A 12,548-nucleotide genomic window follows, 5' to 3' on the forward strand; every position below is an offset into this window, starting at 1 on the left:
TGACTTACTGCACCTTAACAAAGTCATATTCACAACACAGTTGTTCTCATTTACATATTTGCCAGTTCAGACAGTAAAATGGGAATGCAATTTGCTCACAAATACTCTGTTGACCGGCAGTCATTACCAGTCTGCTCAGCTGCAAATTTAATTATTTTATATTCATTGCATCACCAAAAACGTAAACACAATTACAGGTTAATGACAGGAGAGTTGCTGCTAGATCAGCTAAAGTAGAAAGAAAATATGGTCTGCTGGTATATGGTTGCATCTGTAGAGTTATGATGATACACGGTTTAATTTTATTTTGGTTCTCTACATCAAAATAATGTATTATTCAAATAGTTCAGTCTAGGGCTAGTTACAATATCAGATTTTTACTACACAGTTATACAGCGAGTGTGTTATCAAGGAAAACATACTTGTTACTGTCTAGGAGCAAAATATCAGGAAAACTCGTTGGGTTTGTTTATTGTGTGTTCTGTCCCTTTTCCGTGTAACTGTATAACTATAACCACAGAAAAAGAACCACTGTGGCATGACTTACAATATTATCATGTATAATTTATATGTATTGTACAGTTCTGTGCAAAAAGTCTTGAGCTGTCCCTTGCTTTTTATATTTTGCTTTCAAGAAATCAAAATTTTCCTTGTAATTTTTAAAGTGGTCTTTCAGTGTAAACTGCTTTTTCACTCATTGTCAGTCCCATCTTTTTACCTGAGCCTTTTATTTGTGGGGTATTTTTGTTTGTTTGTTTTTAGTTAAGCCACTTACACACTGTTCACAGATGAAAAATGCACCTAAGTGAAGAGATTAATCAGTGTTTTGTCTTCAAATAACAGACAATTACCAAAGAACCAATTTTAAATTTTAAATATATCTTTGAATTTTTAATATCAGCCTGTCACAAAAATCTAATAATTTGAGAGTGACCTCATCAAGAAGCCATTCTTAAGGAAGGAAACAGGAGGAAAATGTGAGATGTGTCAAATTACAAAAAAAACTGGACTAAAAATTAGCAGCAGCAGGAATAATGGATCCAAATTTGAAATATTTGGCTCAAATTGTCATCAATAAGTACATAAGAGGTCAGGAGAGAGGTGCAACAGTGAGTGTCTGCTGACGAGACGCCTGGAGAACTATTCCTGAAAACTACTAAAAGAATTTACAAGAAAGCTTGCCTAAGAGATTGGTTGGTCATATAAAATATTGACTTTCAGCCTTATTAGATTTGTATGAACTCTGTTTTCCATATTTTTGCGTATTTAAATAAATTGGTGGACCTATTTTCTCATAAATTATAAATAAAAGACTTTTGCATGATGCTGTGAGCACAAAGTCAGTGTTTCATTTTTAAATACTACAGTTATTGTGAGGACTGGGTTCACTCACTACTCCCTGAGAGTGGTATTTACTGGGGAAGTGGATGAGAAATATCAGTACATCAAAACCTACAGGTTCATGCTCATTCTATCCATGCTTTCATTTTCTCTCACCAGAACTATTGTAACTCAGTCTTCACCTGTTCAGTAAAGCCTCCCTGGATCAAACGCAGCTGCAAAGCTCCTTACCAGATCCTCGAAGCACTCTCACCTCACACCTGTGCCAGTCTCACTGTACTTGCTCCCATTATTCAGAATTCTTTCAAGCTTCTGGAGTTCACCTTTAAGTCTTTGAATGGTGAATCACATCAGCAAACTTTTGCACCCATATATGACTCTCAAGCGGGACCCTCAAGTCATCTAATGTGGGCTCTATATCCACCCCTAAATCTGGACTAAAGTGTCATGGCCTCCACTCTTTCAAAACACTCCAATCTACAATCTGTAAGATCAGCGGACTTGTTCTGGATTTGGATATTATTTTTTCTTTTGGTTTTTTATCTTTATTTTTATCTCTGAAATCCTGGTGGTTTTGTTATTTTGGTAAGGGGATTTTGTTGGGGTTTTTTTTTTTTTTGGGGGGGGGGGGGGGGGGGGTGTTTGTTTTGTGGTTGGTTGGTTTGTTGGTTGGTTTTAAGTACCGTAACTTATGATTTGTATCTTAAAGAGCCCAATATAAATAAGTTCACTTACTTCAACTTGTAAACACCCCCAGTAATATTTGGTTAATTGTTCCTCAGCAAGTTGCATCCAACAGCATGTTTAACAGTATAGGTTTAAAAGCCTCACCTTTTCTTCCCTAAGCATACTTCTTATCACTGTGGCCAAAAACCTCAACCTTTGTCTTATCTGACTACAAGTTTTTTTCCAAAAAGGGACTTGGCTTTGATCGTGGAGCAGGGGCTTCTTTCTCAGTTGACCTCTTGTTCGTCCGTGGTGATGTAAAACTAACTTCACTGTGAACAGTGACACTGTTGTTCTAACATTTTCCAGATGATAGCATTACCATTAGAAAAAAAAAAGGATTTACTCCTAATTAAAGATCAGTCCCCCAACAGAGTCTGTCAAATCACTCTGTCTCCTTGTTTCTCCTTCTCTGTACTTTCCTCCCCTCAGTTCTCCTTGCTGTCTGAAGTACGAGGCCTGGTTGCGCCACAGGACCTGGAGCGTTTTGATGGGCTGGTCCTTCGACGGGAAATTCAGGCCCTTAAAGCTCGACAGGGGGCAGCTGGCGCCTCAGCCCTGCAGCCAGACTCCCTGTCCATGGTGTCATATCCAGACACTCTGACATCATCTTCAGCCAGCTTCATGACCAACACCACCCTCAGCTCTGCACGGGTAAGTAGTGCTTACTAGTGGAATGATTATGTGATTCTACTTAATTAGTGGGTACTCTTAACTAAGATGAACGTTTACAATAGAAAACAACATTAAAACATTTAAATTAATTTATTTCCTTAAAAAATACTTACAGTAATTTTGAACCTGCTGCTATTACTATTTATTTCTGACACTTTGAGGGCAAAGCAGCAGTCTAGTCTGCTGCATATAATATGATGGATGGATTGGAGTATTTCCTTTTTTCCTAGTTCACCTTGCTGTCTGACTGTTTGTATTGCAATTGCTTCCTTTCCTGTTTGGCCGTCTGCTCACTCCTCTGTCTCTCTTGGCTTAGTGTGAAAGACAGAGATGGTAGTGTGATATGTCTCCATGGATTATTACAGTTTCTACTGCAGAATAGATACTCTTCTGGTGTGGACTTTGTTGGCTGAACAGTGATATGTTTCGCTGCCTACCTTCTGAGATTACAAAGTCTTTTTGCTGATATTTGATAGGCTGCGTTTTTCTTCCACCTTGATAACCCCCTCACTTCCATCTCACCCCTAAAAACCTTCCCTCCCTCTCTCCCTCTGTAGGAGAGGCTGCTGTGGCTGATAGATATTATGGAGGTAGGAATTACTGCTGAAAATGATGAATGCTTTCCATCACAGACCCACACATACAGAATACACACTCGAGTTAAGTTCCTCCGTAGGCAGACAGACATGCATGCGTTCCAGCTCTCACCTTGGTTTGTGGTGTTTTTAAATGGTTTGCAGTGCTTTTCTTCCTTCTTGCCTTTTTCTTTCTTTCCTTAATTTGAACAAGAAATGTCAAAAGGGTGTAAGCACCAACTGCTCTGGATATTATATAAAATGATATCCACGACTGACATTTTTAAGCTGATATGTCCCAATTTCGCCATCAACTTCTTGGCATTATTGAGCCACAAGGTCCCATATGTAAACTGTTACAGGTGATAAGTTATCAACTAAAGCTGGCTAATGCTACAGTCACAATAGGCAAAACAAATGTTTCACACCACAACATGACCAAACTTATTGGTAGCTATCAGCAAGCTTCTGGTTGCTGTGTTCAAAGCACATTTAGTAAGATGGAGATAAAATATCAATAAGTTGGAGTCACTCTGCTATCAGTCTGCAATTGAATAGGAACATCTTGACAGTTACAGTTAGAGCAATCTATGACTATATGGCAATAAGTCATCAAATCTGTTGCCACACACAGAAATTCACATTACCGGTAACTACCTAATTTCAGAGTCTCATTGATTTGAAAGATAAATTCAAAAATTGCTCCACCAGTAGTGACATAGTTGCTGCAGGATCCTGATTTAACTGCAAAACGATATAGGTACTTGGTAACTCGAGCGATTGCACTTAGTCAGACCATGTTTTTGAAGGTTGGTTGACTCCCACTGGGCAACCGCAGCAACTGCCTTGCAATGAAAAGTAGTAGTAGTAGTAATAGTTTCCCAGAGGCTGATGGTGTTGCATACTCAGCCTTTGGGGGACCAGTTGGTTGCCATAACTACAATCACAAGACCAACCACCAGTTTAAAGTTCATAAATTTCATTTTGTAAAATGTGGCAGTTGTTAAGATTCTGAATGTATATGTTAGTGTTGATCACATGTACTTCGCCAATGAGCGAAGTCACTGGGGATGAAACAGTGACTGTGTCACACATGTCCCCACACAGGTCGCTGTACCTGATTGCTGGCTGCTAGGTCTCACTGGACATCTTGACTGTTTTTGTGGGTTTCGGTGCCTTTGAAGTATTTTTCAAAGAATTGCCTGACAGCCAAACTTTGTAGCATTAATAAAATCACAGACAGTATAAATTATGGCCGTAGCTGCCATGATGTCACCTACTGGTTTCAGAATCCTGTTTTGGAGTTTATTGGCTAATGACTTGCCAGTCATAGCTGACTTTACTTTTCAGAATCAGAGGCTCCATTCAACTTTTATACTGTTTATAATATCACATGCTTGTCTAATTATGTTCAGTTTTGGTTTCAGAAAGTCAGAAACACTAACTCACAAAACTAAAGTGCAGGTGGGTGACCCCACAGTGGCTACACCAATCTACATCTTCCTGCGTATGCACGTACTTGTCACTCAAAGTGAGCTTGACTGTAATGGTGCTTAGCATTAACCATAAACTTCACAATCAGAATATTTATAACTCTTTTTAACAGTTTTTAGTTCCTCTAATTGCCACTTGAGGCTTTAAATGTGAGTCAGTTCCTATAGTTTTTGTCATGTCCTCACTGGCTTCGTTTTCCACCCAATGGCGGTTGCTGTTTTGCCCTCAGCTTCAGTCTCAATGAGATTCCTGTCACTAAGACAAAAGTTCAACAAACTATCACCAGGTCTATTTCCTCTGAAGGAATTCTATTAAGAATTTTCAGCAAATATTACATCCCCTCATTTTTCTCTGCAGTGTTATTACCAAAAGGCAACAATGACAATGGTCATTACATTGCATTTATTATATGACACTAACCTAATGAGCCTAATATTTTCTATAGTATACTGCAGCCGCTCCACATGGGAAATTGCTGTTCCTGCCAAGTAGTTAAAGGCTGCTTTTCTCGGGCAAAGACTAAAACTTTGGATTTAGCCATTCTGAGACACCCTGCAATGGAATATACCAGATTCCTTGATTTTATCCTTGTTATTGATCACAATGTACTTGTGATAAGGGACAATGAGCCTGTCTGCATAATTTTAATCACAGCTCTAGTTTACCAGGAAGCTTTTTGCACAGTTCAATTTACAGTAGATCCCACTACAGATGCCAGCAACTCAAACACAAATATGTAAGCATGTAGTGAGTGTGTCAGCATCTTGGTCTTTGGCTGGATAAAGATAAGTGGTTGCACGCACGAACACGCAAACCTGCACACACATACACACAGTTTCTAAGCTGACAGCGGAGATAAGCTGTCGACTGTCTGCAGATTTATTCACCAAACAGTCCTTCTCATTCAGATGCCCAGGATGGGTTTTGCCTGCCTTTATACTTTCCCCTCTGAGAAGCAACATTTACATGTGTGACAGATACTGGGTGTGTGCGTGGTGGTCTGCATTCTTACCTTGCATCTATGTGTGTGTCTTGTGGTGCTGTTTTGGGCCCATGGGTGACTGGGTGGGTTTGGGAGAATAAAAACAGTAGATTTCTGAACTAGAGTCAAAGCATGGTATACCCAAGTGAATACAAATGCACACCCTCTGATGCTCACATGTTTTTATAATAGTGTGGATACTCATTGACTTCTTAACTTCTACCCTACAACTAACTGCCAAACCCCCACCCTTACCCTCACGTGAACCTCGTGGACCTAGTCTGAACACTCTAACTAAACATTATTTACATTTTAAACATTAAAATATTACCATTGGTTTGTGGATACAAGCAGGACATCCTGCCTCCTATTCACACATTAGAGCTTAGGAAGCTGGCTGGGGAGAGATGGGGTCCTGGTATGTCTGCTTAGAGTCTTGCTCCACCAACTTGGACCTGAATAAGTTGCAAAAAAATGGATTTGTGGATGGACAGGACCAGACTGTATTATGTTTCCTTTTGAAGATAGAACATCATGCTAGATTTAGGCTACACAATAAAAGCTTGATTATGGTAAGAGCTGAACAATGTAGGGGCATCATCTGGCTGGGAATGAAAATAGGTGCTGTGCACAGTTGATCATTGTTACACATTATACAGGATGTTGTAAATTCCTAATAGAAAAAAAAACATGCTGCCGTAGGCTACAGTCACACTAAGGAAAACAATGGTTGGAGACCACGGCCAGAAAGCTGATTCTGTTCATCTGGAAGCTGCTTTTCAAGTCATTTCTTCAGTTTGGGAAGTCAGAAGAAAACACTCCAGTCTTTCAGTTTTCGATTGAACAAGGTTAAGTTGGCACTTACATGCAATCTGTATTCCACAATACTTTGATTATCTGTGATAAATCTCTAATGGGGCTGCACAGAATCCACACATCAGGTGGACTCTCTCAGCCAAAGACTGGGCTGAATCCATGGGTTAGATTTATAAATTATAAATTTATAAACAAAAGGAAAGAGTTAGTTTATTTCATTAATGACCAACATTCTACCGAGAGCAGTGCAATTAGGGGGCTCAAAAATAAGGACACATAATCAGAAAGCAATATAGTATAAGTGCAGGTTTCTCTCTGTGAAAACAGTGTGGCAGTTCAAATGAACGAGGGGAGGCTGAAGAAGAATTGGTATGTTTATGAAACTCTTCTGTTAGAAGTTGATGGGGTCTGTGAGTGGACCTGAGAACTGAGACACAGGTGAAGCGCAGGGATTATTATTTGGTTTAGATAGAGCTGTTTTGTCACAAACTCTTTCTCCAGACGAACTTGGGATTTGCGTGTAACAGCTGAAGTGTAGAAGAAAACAAAACTTTATTTACCATCTGATCCCAAGCCATCTGTGTGTTAATGAATATACTCTTAGTGTGTCAGCACCCTCAACCTCAACCAGCTGGTCACCGCAACTACAGTCGTGGCCAAAAGTTTTGAGAATGACACAAATATTAGTTTTCACAAAGTTTGCTGCTAAACTGCTGTTAGATCTTTGTCTCAGTTGTTTCTGTGATGTAGTGAAATATAATAACAAGCACTTCATACGTTTCAAAGGCTTTTATCGACAATTACATAACATTTATGCAAAGAGTCAGTATTTGCAGTGTTGGCCCTTCTTTTTCAGGACCTCTGCAATTCGACTGGGCATGCTCTCAATCAGCTTCTGGGCCAAATACTGACTGATAGCAACCCATTCTGCCATAATCACTTCTTGGAGTTTGTCAGCATTAGTGGGTTTTTGTTTGTCCACCCACCTCTCGAGGATTGACCACAAGTTCTCAATGGGATTAAGTCTGGGGAGTTTCCAGGCCATGGACCCAAAATATCAACGTTTTGTTCCCCGAGCCACTTAGTTATCACTTTTGCCTTATGGCGCGGTGCTCCATCGTGCGGGAAAATGCATTGTTCTTCACCAAACTGTTGTTGGATTGTTGGAAGAAGTTGCTGTTGGAGGGTGTTTTGGTACCATTCTTTATTCATGGCTGTGTTTTTGGGCAAAATTGTGAGTGAGCCCACTCCCTTGGATGAGAAGCAACCCCACACGTGAACGGTCTCAGGATGCTTTACTGTTGGCATGACACACGACTGATGGTCACGCTCACCTTTTCTTCTCCAGACAAGCCTTTTTCCAGATGCCCCAAACAATCGGAAAGAGGCTTCATCGGAGAATATGACTTTGCCCCAGTCCTCAGCAGTCCATTCACCATACTTTCTGCAGAGGATCAATCTGTCCCTGATGGTTTTTTTGGAGAGAAGTGGCTTCTTTGCTGCCCTTCTTGACACCAGGCCATCTTCCAACAGTCTTCGATCACACCTGCCTGCTGCCATTGCCGAGCAAGCTCTGCACTTGTGGCACTCCGATCCCGCAGCTGAATCCTCTTTAGGAGACGATCCTGGCGCTTGCTGGAATTTTTTAGACGCCCTGAAGCCTTCTTAACAAAAATTGAACCTCTTTCCTTGAAGTTCTTGATGATCCTATAAATTGTTGATTTAGGTGCAATCTTAGTAGCCACGATATCCTTGCCTGTAAAGCCATTTTTATGCAACGCAATAATGGCTGCACGCGTTTCTTTGCAGGTCACCATGGTTAACAGTGGAAGAACAATGATTTCAAGCATCACCCTCCTTTTAACATGTCAGGTGTGCTATTCTAACCCAATCAGCCTGACATAATGATCTCCAGCCTTGTGCTCGTCAAAATTCTCATCTGAGTTAACAAGACGATTACTGAAATGATCTCAGCAGGTCCTTTGATGACAGCAATGGGATTAAGTTAATTTTCATGGCAAAGAAGGATTATGCAATTCATCTGATCACTCGTCATAACATTCTGGAGTATATGCAAATTGCTATTATACAAACTTAAGCAGCAACTTTTCCAATTTCCAATATTTATGTAATTGTCAAAACTTTTGGCCACAACTGTACATGTAATCAGTCTGAGACAGCTAAAACATTCAGTGCAATCACTCACCAACCACAGGGTTTTCCTGGCAACACTGAGGTTCTTCTCTTTTTTCCACTCTAGTGTGAGTGAGGCCTTATGATGAGGCTAGACAAGAAGAAGTCCAGCATGGCTTTTCCTGTTTTTCTCTCTGTTCCATCAGGTTGACACTTATGAGGACAGTGAGCTACACCAGGCACTAAAAGTATTTCCTACTACTGACCTGTATACACCTGTGATCATGACAAAACAAAATTAGTGTGTGATGTTGCTAGATAGCAGGTTTCAGACACACCACTGGACAAGGTGCTGTGTCTTTACATTCCTTTAAGAGATTTGGCTAGCTAGTACCACCTTCCATATAATATCATTCATGTTATGAAAGATGGCAAGCATAAGAAACAAAGAAGTCAAGTCAATTTGAAACAACAACCTCCAGTAAAAGTAAAACGACCTACTGGCTGTACACCTGGACAATGAACAATTAAAACAGGACCAGGTTTGTCTCTTACAAACTCCTTGGTATCACTCTGCAAAGTCTTTCAGTACAACATTACTTACGTGTTGGTCTTTGAGTCCTCATCGCACTGTGCAATGCTCCATTATATCATGTGTGCATGAGAGACTTTATAAAAGCTGATACACAGTCTTGATGTCATGAGCATCTGCGATGTCGGCTGCAGACAGTTCCATAACCATCTCTCTCCTACATCCGTGCCCTCAAAACACCAGCATCTGCCATTTTCACTGTTCTGCAGGAGTGCAGCAGGATGATGGAAGGATTCATTAGGTTTCTGTAGATCTCACTTTCTTTTGCCTTACTTCACTTAGGCTGAATTCAGACTACTAGTCTTTTGCCTGTTAAACATATTGTTTTATAGTGTCACATTTCTCAACACCATTGATACTTTTGCTATCACAGTATTATGACATTGACCATTACATCCCTATTGATCAGGTGTGTAGCCTTTCAGTGTAATGTAATGAAAATGCAAGATTTTAAGACTGAGATTGCATGTAGTACCAATATTGGCTCGCAGTTTGTCAAGAGGGAAGAGATGATCAGGAATATCAACATATAAAGCAGTGGGTTGCAGACATTACACCAGCACGAATGGTATAACTTGCATAACTGCTTAGGTTTTAAAACTGGAGAATCAGCAGTCTTCCCAGGCGACAAACATCCCAGTATTTCCTGCATTTGTACCTACTGTAATGTTTCTGCTGTGCATTGTAACTGTGGCTAAGCATAATCATACAAACTGTACATACGGATGCAGCAGGCTCTGACTGCTTACAGTGTAAAATTGCATCTCTCCGCGTAGAAAGTCGATTGACTCTTATGATAAATAAATTGGCCGTAAGTGCTCCACATGCGGCAAGGAGGGGTAATTAAGCCAAATTGATGGGGCTTTTGTTTTGGTTTAGTGTCAGAGTTAAATGAAGGGCAGCAATTCTCTAAACTCAGTTCCTCTGCTCTGGAATCGCTCACAGATCTTCTGCAAATTACCTCCTCTCTACCACGCCAGTGGGACTGAGCCTGCAAATCCTGCTTTGAACTGAGCTGATGGTTCTTTATCGATTTCGCAGCATGTGTGTTTTGCTTATGAAAGAAGACATTATGCAGTGAGTGTGGTTGTGTATGTGCGTGTCCTATTTGCTTGCCATCCTCTGAGACTGGCAAGAAAATGCGAACAGAAATGACGTCTTTCCCTTTTCTAGGAGATGAGGAACATTCGCCAAACCCAGTTCGGCTTTGTTTTGGGATAAATAGACATCTGTGTTTAACATCTGTTCAGAAGCTTTCTCACTTTCACTTGAATCAAACTCAAACACCCCTTGTTTCTGTCTTTGGTCTCCGTTTTCACCATCCCATTCTTTCTCTTTCACCTTTCCATCTTCCGATCCTCTTCCTCTGCTTCTGTCCTGCTTTTCCCAGAATGACAGCGTTGTGGAGAGTAATGAGGAGGATCCCCCAGAGAGCCTGAACATGCTGCTGACCGACATCTCTCTGGTGAGCTTGGCAGACAGGCAGGCATAGCCCCTGCTTTAGCCTGATAAAGATGGATACTGCACAAGGGAGCAGTGAGTAGGTGTGGGAGAAAAACAGGTAGAAAAAGATGTGTGTTTGTGTGTGGAGGCTGGATAGAGATGCTTTAGACATGGTGACCTGCAGGGTTTGAATTTTATACTGATGATAAGTGTTTGCACTTCACGAAAACAAAAAGAAACAGAGGTAGAGCTTTGTAAAAGTAAGAGCCTGTGCACACTCTGTCCTTTTTTGTTGTAGTGTAGAAAGAAGAGATTAGACTCAGCACTTTGTGCCATTTGTCCAATTCGCTCCCTACCTGAGCTAGCCATGTTGTTGCGCTATTGTGTTAAAAAAGATACCATGGCAACCCCAGTTTCCAAAGTTATAGACATATCAGGGGGCTCGTTTGTTTATTGTCTGCAGAAGGATAAAAGAGTGAGGTTAAGGAGAAAGCTTTCAGCCTGCTATCACCCAAGGCTACCTGCTGCTCAAATCATACCTTTTGTTTTTTTAAACCATTTTTTTACACTCATTTTATGTCTCGCTCCACATGCTGGCACAGCACTCGTGTCACACAGTGTTGTTCATTCCACTGTTGAGTTTTTGTTTGAGCACTCTTGCCTGTAAACCCAGGATCCCAGCAGCATCAAACCACCAAGTTAAATGACTTCAATTCAACAAGAATTGGTGGTGAAGCTGGTGGGAGTTGTTGATTGTGTGTCTAATATGTGAATGCAAGGGAGTGAGTGAAAAAAAATGGCGTGAATGACAAGAAAACAATATGAACTCATCTTAAAGGGGACCTATTATGTTCTGTTCAGTGATGGACTCCACTAGAAGCAGTTAAACAAAAATCTACTGTCTGAAGTACAGTGTGTAGATCCTGCCCCTTTAAGTTTACTCTTGGTTTAAATGCACCTTTCTCTGATTGGTTGCCCCTCACCTGGTTTCTGCAAACAGGACACAGTACTTGTGAGCACCCGTTCCTGTCCCTGGCGAGAGAACTCTCAGCATTGCCCAAGAATCAAAGGAGAGCATTCAAAAACAATCTTTAAAACTACAAAAAAATATATTTTTCTTTTTTTTTCACACTAAAATTTGTACTTTGATGTATGCACTGAGTGTTACTAACATATCAGAATGAAGGATACATGAGTAAAATTATAGGTGCTTAGAAATCAATGTGTGGTTGTCGTTAACTGCTTTCAAATCATAAAAGCAGGTTGCAAAAGTGATGAGAATTATAACAGTTTAGCAAAATTGAAAATGCTCATTAGTTTCACTGAAACTGTATACATTAAAGCCATTAAAAAACTATGTTGGGGGGAAAAAGTAATTGGAAACTGAGCTTTTAGGACTAAAGCATGCAGCCTTGTGCCACTGGGTTTATTTCTACATATGCTAACCTCATCGTCTGGCCGTGTTTTTAAGGTGAAAAAAAAATATAAGGAAGGATAATAATTTTGGATACATCTTGTTTAACTGCTATTATAACTTTGTTCTCACAGTTTGTGAGTTTCCCAAGCAACTTATCAGAATAAATATGGATTGAAAATTTAATCTAATTTACCAAAAGCTTTACCAATTTCCTCCAGGGGGGAGAGGGAAAATTACATTTTAACAACACTGAAAAAAGCCCAAAATATGATAATCCAATAAATATTTCGGCAGTCTGCAAGACACTGTGCAGGAGTTATGCATAGTTGGTTCAACAAAGGTTTTTGGTTTGTT

At 40.2% G+C, this 12,548-nt stretch overlaps 1 protein-coding gene across 4 annotated transcripts in view; it reads left to right on the plus strand.

Moving 5' to 3' along the window:
* Positions 1-12,548, plus strand: part of whrna (whirlin a) — a 199,389-nt gene that overhangs the window by 173,060 nt on the left and 13,781 nt on the right. For all 4 annotated transcript variants that reach the window (XR_014893003.1, XM_085279034.1, XM_085279036.1 and 1 more), the window contains exons 7-8: positions 2,500-2,721; positions 10,725-10,799. Coding sequence is in view for 3 of the 4 variants with exons in the window: in XM_085279034.1 (XP_085135160.1) it covers positions 2,500-2,721; positions 10,725-10,799 (297 nt within the window). In the remaining variant the exon portion in view is untranslated. The remainder of the gene's footprint in view (positions 1-2,499; positions 2,722-10,724; positions 10,800-12,548) is intronic.

This window comes from Mchenga conophoros, linkage group LG7, assembly GCF_057382185.1.
Source record: "Mchenga conophoros isolate Kocher_MC1m ecotype Shallow Benthic linkage group LG7, M_conophoros_male_GT1.1, whole genome shotgun sequence".
In the NCBI taxonomy this organism is placed as follows: Eukaryota; Metazoa; Chordata; class Actinopteri; order Cichliformes; family Cichlidae; genus Mchenga; species Mchenga conophoros.